General features: G+C 48.2%; 1 protein-coding gene and 1 long non-coding RNA gene across 2 annotated transcripts in view; one reads left to right on the forward strand and one right to left on the reverse strand.

Annotated features, from left to right (window-relative positions):
- LOC137309305 (uncharacterized) overlaps positions 1-9,775 on the reverse strand; it is a 55,105-nt gene extending 45,330 nt beyond the window's left edge. The window contains exons 1-2 of the long non-coding RNA XR_010959813.1: positions 9,603-9,775; positions 3,158-3,229 (exon numbers count right to left, since the gene is read on the reverse strand). This is a non-coding gene — a long non-coding RNA (uncharacterized lncRNA). The remainder of the gene's footprint in view (positions 1-3,157; positions 3,230-9,602) is intronic.
- Positions 9,772-13,832, forward strand: part of chpf2 (chondroitin polymerizing factor 2) — a 35,035-nt gene continuing 30,974 nt past the window's right edge. The window contains exon 1 of the mRNA XM_067977555.1: positions 9,772-12,235. Coding sequence (XP_067833656.1) covers positions 11,958-12,235 — 278 coding nt within the window. The 5' untranslated portion in view covers positions 9,772-11,957. The remainder of the gene's footprint in view (positions 12,236-13,832) is intronic.

Here is a 13,832-nt window from a genome sequence, read left to right on the forward strand (position 1 = left end):
TATTACATTTGGTTCCCTCATCCAAATCATTGATATATATTGTGAATAGCTGGGGCCCAAGCACTGATCCCTGCGGTACCCCACTAGTCACTGCCTGCCACCCTGAAAAAGACCCATTTATTCCTACTCTCTGTTTCCTGTCTGTTAACCAATTTTCATTCCATGCCAATATATTACCACCAACCCCATGTGCTTTAATTTTTCACACTAACCTCTTATGTGGGACTTTATCAAAGGCCTTCTGAAAATCCAAATAAACCACATCCACTGGTTCTCCCTTATCTATTCTACCAGTTACATCCTCTAAAAACTCCAGTAGGTTCGTCAAACACAATTTCCCTTTCATAAATCCATGTTGACTTTGTCTAATCCCGTTAATATTTTCTAAGTGTCCTGTTATCACATCCTTTATAATAGATTCTAGCATTTTCCCACTACTGATGTTAGGCTAACCGGTCTGTAGTTCCCTGTTTTCTCTCTCCCTCCTTTTTTAAATAGTGGGGTTACATTTGCCACTCTCCAATTTGTAGGAACTGTTCCATTTTCTATAGAATTTTGGAACATGACAACTAATGCATCCACTATTTCCATGGCTACCTCTCTTAGGACTCTGGGATGCAGATTATCAGGTCCTGGGGATTTATTGGCTTTCGGTCCCTGGGCTTTATAAATAGAGGCATAGAGTACAAAAGCAAGGAGGTTATGATGAATCTTTATGAAACACTTGTTCAGTCACAACTGGAGTATTGTGTCCAGTTCTGAGCACCGCACTTTAGGAAAAATGTGAAAGCCTTAGAGAGGGTGCAGAAGAGATTTACTAGAATGATTTCGGGGATGAAGGACTTCAGATACATAGATAGACTGGAGAAGCTGGGGTTGTTCTACTTGGAAGAGAGAAGGTTGAGAGGAGATTTAATAGAGGTGTTCAAAATCATGAAGGGTCAAGACAGAGTAGATAAAGAGAAACTGTTCCCATTGGCGGAAGGGTCAAGAACCTGAGAACATAAATTTAAGGTGATTGGCAAAAGAACCAAAGGTGACATGAGTCATAGAGTCATAGAGTCATAGAGTTATACAGCACGGATAGAGGCCCTTCGGCCCATCGTGTCCGCGCCGGCCATCAGCCCTGTCTACTCTAATCCCATATTCCAGCATTTGGTCCGTAGCCTTGTATGCTATGGCATTTCAAGTGCTCATCCAAATGCTTCTTGAATGTTGTGAGGGTTCCTGCCTCCACAACCCTTTCAGACAGTGAGTTCCAGACTCCAACCACCCTCTGGGTGAAAAAGTTCTTTCTCAAATCCCCTCTAAACCTCCCGCCTTTTACCTTGAATCTATGTCCCCTTGTTATAGAACCCTCAACGAAGGGAAAAAGCTCCTTAGTATCCATCCTATCTGTGCCCCTCATAATTTTGTACACCTCAATCATGTCCCCCCTCAGCCTCCTCTGCTCCAAGGAAAACAAACCCAATCTTCCCAGTCTCTCTTCATAGCTGAAGCGCTCCAGCCCTGGTAACATCCTGGTGAATCTCCTCTGCACCCTCTCCAAAGCGATCACATCCTTCCTGTAGTGTGGCGACCAGAACTGAGGAAAATCTTTTTTACACAGCGAGTGGTTATGATCTGGAATGCACTGCCCGAGGGGGTGGTGGAGGCAGATTCAATCATGGCCTTCAAAAGGGAACTGGATAACTACTTGAAAGAAAAAATTTGCAGGGCTACTGGAAAAGGGCAGGGGAATGGGACTAGCTGGATTGCTCTTCCATAGAGCCGGTACGGACTCGATGGGCCGAATGGCCGCCTTCCATGTTACAACCTTTCTATGATTCTATAAATGGTGAACAACAGTGGACTTAGCACCAATCCTTGTGAAACACCACTTCCCACCTTTTGCCAGTCTGAGTATAATTATTGGTCTTTTGAGAAAGAATCTGGGAGCATCATTCAAGGAAGCTGGCTTCTACTTCAAAGGCAGTGAAGTATATATCTGGGCAGCAGCCTGGGGATTTTGAGTTCAGTCCGAGTAATCATTCTTTCCCATGTCACAGAAAGGAGAGAAAACTCAAGGGGGACACCCTTGCTTCATGTAAGAATCAACAAATAGGTAATTAAAGGACTGTGAAAAGAACTCTGACATAGGAGCATAGGAATTGCTAGACGAAAAAAGATCATGATCCAACTAGTTCACCTCCTACCTGGTAGTCGCATGGTACAACGATAATGGAGTTGTTGACTAATCACGGCAATCAATCTCTGTCAATGAGTCTAGAACTGACCCAGATATGAGGTGAGGAAAACCCCCAGTGGTGGAGAGCTTTGGGAAGTCTCCGAAGCACTCGACAGATCATGTCTCAAATTACTCATATACTGCATCACATAATATTATTTTCTGAAAGAAATCGATTTGATTCGCATTTGAATGGATCACCACTATCTGATTCCACTGTCTCCCTAGGAAGCCTGTTCCATAGATTGACCACTCAAACTGTGAAATAATGGCCTCGATATTAACCCCCCATAACAGGCGGGAGAGGGTTGAGGGGGGAGCGAAATATGGGGAACGCGGCCCCAATCCGCTGCGCATGCGCACACAACCTTTTTTACGGCGGCGGATATTGGCGTGTTCGAGTGTACTGCTGTGGAGAGGTGGGAAACTTCATTAAAATGTTTAAATTGGGCTCCCAAAGTGCATCTCCCTCCAGCCCCGATTGCCGATCTCCCCCAGCCCCGATTGCCGATCTCCCCCCAGCCCCGATTGCCGATCTCCCCCAACCCCGATTGCCGATCTCCCCCCAGCCCCGATTGCCGATCTCCCCCAACCCCGATTGCCGATCTCCTCCAGCCCCGATTGCCGATCTCCCCCAGCCCCGATTGCCGATCTCCCCCCAGCCCCGATTGCCGATCTCCTCCAGCCCCGATTGCTGATCTCCCCCAGCCCCAATTGCTGATCTCTTCCAGCCCCGATTGCCGATCTCCCCCCAGCCCCGATTGCCGATCTCCCCCAGCCCTGATTGCCGATCTCCCCGAGCCCCGATTGCCGATCTCTCCCGAGTCCCGACTGCCGACCTCTTTGCTCAAAACATGGACACCAAGTTGGGGCAAGACTGAATTCACCCGTGATGATTCCTGCCCAAACAAATAGCATACTCGTACTCACTGTGACTTGCTTGCTTGCGTGAGGTACTGGAGGGCTCTGGTATCTGGGCAAACATACACCAACAGTCAACTTCTTTCGAGGTGGGAAGTGGCAGCCCAAAAGTAACAAGAAAAAAATACTTTTATGATACTCTTTAAAGGACTCAACAGCATCTAAAATAATTATATAATTTCTCACATCAATAAATAGCACCAACATATCTTCCATTGTGTAGTCTGTGGCGTGGGTGGGGTGTAAATTATTTATTTCCAAAACTCATAGGAACAGGAGGCCATTCAGCCCCTCGAGCTTGTGAGGTTCAATGAGATCATAGAGTCATAGAGTTATACAGCACGGATAGAGGCCCTTCGGCCCATCGTGTCCGCGCCGGCCATCAGCCCTGGCTACTCGAAACCCATATTCCAGCATTTGGTCCGTAGCCTTGTATGCTATGGCATTTCAAGTGCTCATCCAAATGCTTCTTGAATGTTGTGAGGGTTCCTGCCTCCACAACCCTTTCAGACAGTGAGTTCCAGACTCCAACCACCCTCTGGGTGAAAAAGTTCTTTCTCAAATCCCCTCTAAACCTCCCGCCTTTTACCTTGAATCGATGTCCCCTTGTTATAGAACCCACAACGAAGGGAAAAAGCTCCTTAGTATCCATCCTATCTGTGCCCCTCATAATTTTGTACACCTCAATCATGTCCCCCCTCAGCCTCCTCTGCTCCAAGGAAAACAAACCCAATCTTCCCAGTCTCTCTTCATAGCTGAAGCGCTCCAGCCCTGGTAACATCCTGGTGAATCTCCTCTGCACCCTCTCCAAAGCGATCACATCCTTCCTGTAGTGTGGCGACCAGAACTGCACACAGTACTCCAGCTGTGGCCTAACCAGTGTTTTATACAGCTCCATCATAACCTCCTTGCTCTTATATTCTATGCCTCGGCTAATAAAGGCAAGTATCCCATATGCCTTCTTTACCACCTTATCTACCTGTTCCGCCGCCTTCAGGGATCTGTGAACTTGCACACCAAGATCCCTCTGTCTTGCCTAGGGTCCTCCCATTCATTGTGTATTCCCTTGCCTTGTTAGTCCCTCCAAAGTGCATCATCTCGCACTTTTCCGGGTTAAATTCCATTTGCCACTGTTCCGCCCATCTGACCAACCCATCTATATCGTCCTGCAGACTGAGGCTATCCTCCTCGCTATTTACCACCCTACCAATCTTTGTATCATCAGCGAACTTACTGATCATACCTTTTACATTCATATCCAAGTCGTTAATGTAGACCACAAACAGCAAGGGACCCAGCACCGATCCCTGTGGTACCCCACTGGCCACAGGCTTCCAGTCACAAAAACAACCTTCGACCATCACCCTCTGCCTTCTGCCACTAAGCCAGTTTTGTATCCAAAGTGCCAAGGCACCCTGGATTCCATGGGCTCGTACCTTCTTGACCAGTCTCCTGTGGGGGACTTTATCGAAGGCCTTACCGAAATCCATGTACACCACATCCACTGCGTTACCCTCATCCACACGCCTAGTCACCCCCTCAAAAAATTCAATCAAATTAGTCAGACATGATCTTCCCTTGACAAAGCCATGTTGACTATCCCTGATTAATCCTTGCTTCTCCAAGTGGAGACTAATTTTGTCCTTCAGAATTTTTTCCAATAATTTTCCTACCACTGATGTTAGGCTCACTGGCCTGTAGTTCCCCGGTTTTTCCCTACTCCCCTTCTTGAATAATGGTATTACATTAGCGGTTCTCCAGTCCTCTGGCACATCCCCTGTGGCCAGAGAGGTTCTGAATATATGCGTCAGAGCCCCCGCAATCTCCTCCTTTGCCTCACACAGTAGCCTGGGATACAAATCAGGAGGGCAAAAAGGGGATATGAGATTGCTTTGGCAGATCAGGCAAAGGTGAATCCAAAGAGCTTCTACAAATACATAAAGGGCAAAAGGGTAACTAGGGAGAGAGTAGGGCCTCTTAAGGATCAACAAGGTCATCTATGTGCGGAACCACAAGAAATGGGTGAGATCCTGAATGAATATTTCACATCGGTATTTACGGTTGAGAAAGGCATGGATGTTAGGGAACTTGGGGAAATAAATAGTGATATCTTGAGGAGTGTACATATTACAGAGAGGGAGGTGCTGGAAGTCTTAACGCGCATCAAGGTAGATAAATCTCCAGGACCTGATGAAATGTATCCCAGGACGTTATGGGAGGTTAGGGAGGAAATTGCGGGTCCCCTAGCAGAGATATTTGAATCATCCACCACTACAGGTGAGGTGCCTGAAGATTGGAGGGTAGCAAATGTTGTGCCTTTGTTTAAGAAGGGCGGCAGGGAAAAGCCTGGGAACTACAGACCAGTGAGCCTGACATCTGTAGTGGGTAAGTTGTTAGAGGGTATTCTGAGGGACAGGATCTACAGGCATCTGGAGAGGCAGGGACTAATTAGGAACAGTCAGCATGGTTTTGTGAGAGGAAAATCATGTCTCACGAATTTGATTGAGTTTTTTGAAGGGGTAACCAAGAAGATAGATGAGGGCTGTGCAGTAGACGTGGTCTACATGGACTTCAGCAAAGCATTTGACAAGGTACCGCATGGTAGGTTGTTACATAAGGTTAAATCTCATGGGATCCAAGGTGAGGTAGCCAATTGGATACAAAATTGGCTTGACGACAGAAGACAGAGGGTGGTTGTAGAGGGTTGTTTTTCAAACTGGATGCCTGTGTCCAGCGGTGTGCCTCAGGGATCGGTGCTGGGTCCGCTGTTATTTGTTATTTATATTAATGATTTGGATGAGAATTTAGGAGGCATGGTTAGTAAGTTTGCAGATGACACCAAGATTGGTGGCATTGTGGACAGTGAAGAAGGTTATCTGGGATTGCAACGGGATCTTGATCAATTGGGCCAGTGGGCCGATGAATGGCAGATGGAGTTTAATTTAGATAAATGTGAGGTGATGCATTTTGGTAGATCGAATCGGGTCAGGACCTACTCCGTTAATGGTAGGGCGTTGGGGAGAGTTATAGAACAAAGAGATCTAGGAGTACAGGTTCATAGCTCCTTGAAAGTGGAGTCACAGGTGGATAGGGTGGTGAAGAAGGCATTCGGCATGCTTGGTTTCATTGGTCAGAACATTGAATGCAGGAGTTGGGATGTCTTGTTGAAGTTGTACAGGGCATTGGTGAGGCCACACTTGGAGTACTGTGTACAGTTCTGGTCACCCTATTATAGAAAGGATATTATTAAACTAGAAAGAGTGCAGAAAAGATTTACTAGGATGCTACCGGGACTTGATGGTTTGACTTACAGGGAGAGGTTAGACAGACTGGGACTTTTTTCCCTGGAGAGTAGGAGGTTAAGGGGTGATCTTATAGAAGTCTATAAAATAATGAGGGGCATAGATAAGGTCGATAGTCAAAATCTTTTCCCAAAGGTAGGGGAGTCTATAACGAGGGGGCATAGATTTAAGGTGAGAGGGGAGAGATACAAAAGGGTCCAGAGGGGCAATTTTTTCACTCAAAGGGTGGTGAGTGTCTGGAACGAGCTGCCAGAGGCAGTAGTAGAGGCGGGTACAATTTTGTCTTTTAAAAAGCATTTGGACAGTTACATGGGTAAGATGGGTATAGAGGGATATGGGCCAAGTGCAGGCAATTGGGACTAGCTTAGTGGTATAAACTGGGCGACATGGACATGTTGGGCCGAAGGGCCTGTTTCCATGTTGTAACTTCTATGATTCTATGATTCTATGATTTCGTCCGGGCCTGGGGATTTATCCATTTTTAGGCCTGCTAAAATCGCCAATACCTCCTCCCGCTCGATGTTAATATGTTCGAGTATATCACAGTCCCCCTGCCGTATTTCTATGTCTACATCGTCCTTCTCCATAGTGAAAACAGATGCAAAAAATTCATTTAGAACCCCTCCTACATCTGCTGGCTCCACACACAGATTGCCATTTTTGTCCCTAATGGGCCCTATTTTTTCCCTAGTCATCCTCTTACCCTTAATATACTTATAAAACATCTTAGGATTTTCCTTTATTTTGCTCGCCAGTGTTATTTCATGGCCCCTCCTTGATCTCCTAATTTCTTTTTTAAGTATCCCCCTGCACTTTTTGTGTGTGAAGCTCTTTGGGACATCCTGAGGACGTGAAAGGCACTACATAAATGCAAGTTTTCTTCTTTCTTTCTTGGACGCCCTCAATCTGATTAAACCTTGTCACCATTTTATTTCAGATGGTTTTCTTTCTTAAGGTACTTTTTTCTGAGCAAGTTTTTTTCTCTCCCTCTTCCTCCTCCTTATTATGACCTGCTGGGAGTTGGTTTCTACTAACAGGTAAAGGGGATTGTACCTCAACCATTCTTCATGGGGTAGGGGGGAGGGCTGAAACCCGACCTTGGGCAATGAATTTTGGCGAGCCATTCAACCATGGGAGGCTGGCGAGCCATTCAACCATGGGAGCTTTTAATTCGTTCATGGGATGTGGGCGTCACTGGCAAGGACAGCATTTATTGCCCATCAGTCGGTGGTGGTGAGCCGCCTTCTTGAACCGCTGCAGTCCATGTGGTGAAGGTGCTCCCACAGTGCTGTTAGGTAGGGAGTTCCAGGATTTTGACCCAGCGACGATGAAGGAACGGCGATATATTTCCAAGTCGGGATGGTGTGTGACTTGGAGGAGAACGTGCAGGTGGTGTTGTTCTCATGTGCCTGCTGCCCTTGTCCTTCTAGGTGATAGAGGTCGTGGGTTTGGGAGGTGCTGTCGAAGAAGCCTTGGCGAGTTGCTGCAGTGCATCTGTGGATGGTACATACTGCAGCCACTGTACGCCGGTGGTGGAGGGAGTGAATGTTTAGGGTGGTGGATGGGGTGCCAATCAAGCGGGCTGCTTTGTCCTGGATGGTGTCGAGCTTCTTGAGTGTTGTTGGAGCTGCACTCATCCAGGCAAGTGGAGAGTATTCCGTCACACTCCTGACTTGTGCCTTGTAGATGGTGGAAAGGCTTTGGGGAGTCAGGAGGTGAGTCACCCGCCACAAAATACCCAGCCTCTGACCTGCTCTTGTAGCCACAGTATTTATATGGCTGGTTGAGTTAAGTTTCTGGTCAATGGTGACCCCCAGGATGTTGATTGTGGGGGATACGGCGATGGTAATGCCGTTGAATGTCAAGGGGAGGTGGTTAGACTCTCTCTTGTTGGAGATGGTCATTGCCTGGCACTTGTCTGGCTCAAATGTTACTTGCCACTTATCAGCCCAAGCCTGGATGTTGTCCAGGTCTTGCTGCATACGGGCACGTACTGCTTCATTATTTGAGGGGTTGCGAATGGAACTGAACACTGAACAATCATCAGCGAACATCCCCATTTCTGACCTTATGATGGAGGGAAGGTCATTGGTGAGGCAGCGGAAGATGGTTGGGCCAGGACACTGCCCTGAGGAACTCCTGCAGCAAAGTCCTGGGGTGAGATGATTGGCCTCTAACAATCACTACCATCTTCCTTTGTGCTAGGTATGACTCCAGCCACTGGAGAGTTTTTCCCCTGATTCCCATTGACTTCAATTTTACTAGGGCTCCTTGGTGCCACTCACGGTCAAATGCTGCCTTGATGTCAAGGGCAGTCACTGTCACCTCACCACTGGAATTCAGCTCTTTTGTCCATGTTTGGACCAAGGCTGTAATGAGGTCTGGAGCCAAGTGGTCCTGGCAGAACCCAAACTGAGCATCGGTGAGCAGGTTATTGGTGAGTAAGTGCCGTTTGATAGCACTGTCGACGACAACTTCCATCAGTTTGGTGATGATTGAGAGTAGACTGATGGGGCAGTAATTGGCCGGATTGGATTTGTCCTGCTTTTTGTGGACAGGACATACCTGGGCAATTTTCCACATTGTCGGGTAGATGCCAGTGTTGTAGCTTTACTGGAACAGTTTGGCTAGAGGCTCGGCTAGTTCTGGAGCATAAGTCTTCAGCACTACAGCCGGGATGTTGTCGGGGCCCATAGCCTTTGCTGTATCCAGTGCACTCAGCCGTTTCTTGATATCACGTGGAGTGAATCGAATTGGCTGATGACTGGCTTCTGTGATGGTGGGGACATCGGGAGGAGGCCACTGAACCATAGGGGGTTAGCGAGCCATTCAACCATGGAAGATTGGCAAGCTATTTAATCGTGGGGGGTTGGCAAGCCATTCAAACATGGCGTGTGGTGTTTTCTGTCGGGGTGGGTGAGGTGTGGCTATAGTGTGAGGAAGGGACACCCCCCCCCCCCCACCTTGCTGATTTTCCATTTCCCAATCCAAAGGGCACTGAGGCCAACTGGAGCCCCACGGGCCAACTGGGGCCAAGGACCACTAGACTGGGGGTGGGCTCGATTTACAAACCCAGTTATTTTGCATCACCTTTGCACTACTATTTTCTCCCTGTCCCCCTCCACCCCCGGGCCCCCAGCCCGGCCTCTTACCTCAGCTCTCACACGTCGTCCATTTTGTCGTCCTCTCCCGCGTTTTCCCTCCTCCCGCTCACCGGCACGTGGGGGCGCGGCAGTTACCGCGCGTGCGCACACCGCCCCCCCCCCCCCCCCGGGGGGGACACATTTCGCAATCACTGGGCGGCCTCACGCCGACGCTCTGCGCATGCGCGTTTAACGGTCCGAGAAGCGGCGGGGGGGAAGGGAGAAATCGAGAGCGGGGCCCGGAGTTGAAGGGAGACTGAGGGGACCCAGATTTAACGGGACAGCCGGCAACTCCCCGCATAGAGAGAGAGAGAGAGAGCGTAGGCCTGACCTGAGACCGGCATACAGCAGCCTGCAGTCTCCGGCCTGTCAGGCAATTCACTCAGCACCAGGGCCCGCAGCCTGACAGCGCAGGAGAGCAGGCCAGGGCCCGCAGCCTGACAGCGCAGGGAGCCAGGAGACCAGCGACCAGCCCCCCCCCCCCCCTCCCTCCCTCCCTCCCCCTCTCCCCTCCCTCCCCCTCTCCAGCCTGACAGCGCAGGGAGCCAGGAGACCAGCCCCCCCCCCCCCCAGCCTGACAGCGCAGGAGAGCAGGCCAGGGCCCGCAGCCTGACAGCATAGGGAGCCAGGAGACCAGCCCCCCCCCCCCCCTCTCCAGCCTGACAGCGCAGGGAGCCAGGAGACCAGCCCCCCACAGCCCTCCCCCCAGCCTGACAGCACCGATACTCTGCAGCCACTGAAACTGTCTGGGTCTGAGACCCCGAAATGTAAGGCGAGTTTATCGAACAGCAGGAGACCAGGCACCCCAGCCTGACAGCACTCAGACCGCAAACAGAGACCAACACGGGGATGTGAAGTGGACCAGGAGCTCGGTTATCTGTAACATCCAGCTTGATCTGATCGATTCTCTATGATCTGTGATAATGAGACTGCAGCCTGAGCCTTGCGCAGTGACCTAAACTGGACTAACCATGTGAAGCATTTGATCAAACCGTGTCCCTCAGTCTGTCTGTGATAAAGTATCTAAGGTCTGGCAGCTCTTTGACGTGAGACTCCATCTTCTCTCAAAAAAGATTTTAACTGTGATTCAGACTGTTAAGAGGTTAGCAGTCTCATCAACCTGAAGGTACTTTACTGTGAGATTCCATTCCTGAGAGTCGAGAGTAAGGGATTCTGTGCAAGCATTTAAACCAAGAAGAATTTACCAGCCTGTTCTCAGAATTTATTTTTCTGCCAAGGGAGCTGGAATAAGGATTGAAAGTGAAAAGAATCTCACTTGCCAGTCTGTTCTGATTTCCCTGCAGTGACTTATTGTTCGATTGCACTCACTGGATCTGGCAGTGAGAACCAGAATCTAAAACTGGAAAGGATTTCATCGGAAGCTTTTTCTCAACAGTCTAAACATCACTTTACTGTGTGTTGAATACACTGTTTAAATCCCTCCATACGTGGGCGCTACCCACACTGTGAATTCTAGGGAAGTTATTTTCCCCCAAGGAATACGGTGGGAACGATGACCAAATGTTTACTTCTCTGTAATGGTATATAATTCCAAATATGTGGAAAACAAAGCAGATGGGAGAGAGAGAAAGAAACGGACTGAAGTAGAATTTTAACAAGTGTGACTGAAGATTTCTGGCAACAAGGTGTAGAATTTATGGGAAATTAAAGATATTTTTTGTCCCCTTGGTATTATTTGTCCATTGCTATTAGTATTTATTGTGCGTTCTGGTGGAGTTGTGCATTTTCAGTTACCATTGAACTGCTGATGGTTTGAGCTAAACTTATTTATACGAGATGTTAGTAGTTATTTTTTGCCAAGAATGGTGTGATCAGTTTTACTCAGTTTTAGTGATTTCTGTCAAATGATCGTGTTCTGATTTTAAACTTTGGTTTGCTGTTGATTGTGTTGTAGCGAGCGTGGATTGAAATTCCTTTTGAGGCTGACTTTTCACACCCTTTGGGGTGTTGTTGTGAATTGCTTTTTGTCTTGTGCTTAGAGAGACTTCTTTGTGGAGCTAGCTTCAGGCTGAAAATGGAAATTAACCGGCTCCCTGAGTGAAATTAGCTTCATCTGTCCGTTCCAGTCTGAGGGTAGGAGGACCCTACTTTGAGTCACTTTACTAAAGCCTCTTAGATTGTGGAATTGGAAGTCAGAAGTATTGTGTTAGTAGCTTAAACTTGCCACTTACAGCCTATTGGTGCTTGTGTCAGTTTTATACCTGTTTGTGCCTGGGACAAAAAAAATATTTAAATAATATAAGTAGAGTAAATTTCCGTAACAGTATTGGCAGCCGATCCTTATTTTGTATTGGGGTCTCTCTCTCTCTCTCTCTCTGACTGTTTTCTTGCACTCTCTATACAATGCGTTTGACCTCCCTGCTGCCCCTCTTCCGGCCTGCGCTGCCCCTGATCCTGGGGCTCTCCTTGGGCTGCAGCTTGAGTTTGCTGCGGGTCTCCTGGACTCAGGGGGATGGAGACGAGTCGTGCATGGATGCAGGGGAGAGCAGGGGGCTGCCCCATGACAGTGGACGCCTGGAGGCCGGAGCTGAGATGGGACAGCTTGGCGACAGCAAGGAGTATGAACCCAGGATTGTCCCTTATTTCAAGGATCCCAACAAACCACACAAGAAAGTGCTGCGGTAAGAATGTAATACAAGAAAGAAATGCACATTTGCAGTGTTTTTTTTAAAAAAGTACATATTTGGGGTGTTTTGTTTTCCAAAGATAGGGCTTTTTTTCTTAATTGTTCACCCGCCTGCTCTCGCTGGGAAGATGGGTCCATAATCACTGGCTGCCCTGAAGGACCTTATCCAAGTGCCTATTTTTCTATGTGTAAGCCTCGACAGTGAATGGTGACAGGCTATTCAACAGTGGAGGGCATCGGAACTATGCCCGATTCTGTCCTCACCTGACATCCAAGCACGCACTTTGCCGGGTTCATTGAGGAGCGATCAAAAGTTGGAATGCTGGTTAATTACCCCTCAGGGTGTCTCTGAGGACAGCTGTGGGTCCCCAGTACTTACTGTCACCCGTGGCTCAGTGGGTAGTGCACTCACCTCTGAGTCAGAAAGTTGTGAGTTCGAGCCCCACTCCAGGGACTTGAGCACGTAATCCAGGCTGACACTACAGTAATGAGGGAGTGCTGCACTGTTGGAGGTGCCGTCTTTCGGATGAGATGCTAAATTGAGGCCCCGCCTGCCCTCTCAGGTGGATGTAAAAGATCCCATGGCACTATTTCGAACAAGAGCAGGGGAGATCTGTCCTGGCCAGTATTTATCCCTCAACTAACACCAGTAAAACAGATGATCTGGTCATTATCTCATTGCTGTTTGTGGGATCTTGCTGTGCGCAAATTGGCTGCGCGTTTCCTACATTACAACAGTGACTACACTTCAAAAATACTTAATTGGCTGTAAAGCACTTTGGGACGTCCTGAGGTCGTGAAAGGCGCGATATAAATGCAAGTCTTTCTTTCTTTACTGTGGTTTCGATCAGCTAAGTCAGCACAGATCGGAAGTTGAACATGCAACTTTCTGGTCTGTATATCTCAGTACCATACTATGCAGTTCAATAACCCACAGAGCTGCTGCGGTTGGGGGCTCATTATTCTCTGACAGTTATACTTTGCTTCACAGCAACCCCCCCCCCCCCCCCCATTAATTTGAAATGAGTTCAAACAAGGATTTGGAGGGCCTTTTAAACATATAAACACTGTAAACTGAGTAACGGGTGTACTGCAGTTTCCCTTCATGCTGACGCTGCAGTTAGTGTAAATGCAGCCTGAATCTGGAGTCTGTCCCCAAACTGAAACAAGAATGAAATCTCCCTCTGCAGCCCTTCAGAATCGGCTTGGATCTTGACACCTGACACTTGCTGCAAGTTTCGTGTCAGTACGAAGCCCTTTCAGCTTTGCACCAACAGTAAACTTGAAAACGAACCAAAAGACTGTGCCAAAAACCTGATGCAATGGAGACTGCTGATCTTTCACTGCAGTGTCTGAGTAAGGCTGGGCCAGCTGTACGAGATCCTATCCGCCTCGTCCTGTGGACAGTCTTTCTCTCGTTGGCTTCCTCCCTGCACCTCCTCCATTGTGGGTTCTTTGGAGCACATTCCGTGCAGATACTTGAAGAGTGGGAAGTTCTGATTTCCCAACCAACGCTGCTCCCTCAACCAACATCATCAAAAATAAAGCACAACACATTAACTGTTCCTTCACCTTATGGCAATTTATAGGAC

This window comes from Heptranchias perlo, chromosome 3, assembly GCF_035084215.1.
Source record: "Heptranchias perlo isolate sHepPer1 chromosome 3, sHepPer1.hap1, whole genome shotgun sequence".
NCBI lineage: Eukaryota > Metazoa > Chordata > Chondrichthyes > Hexanchiformes > Hexanchidae > Heptranchias > Heptranchias perlo.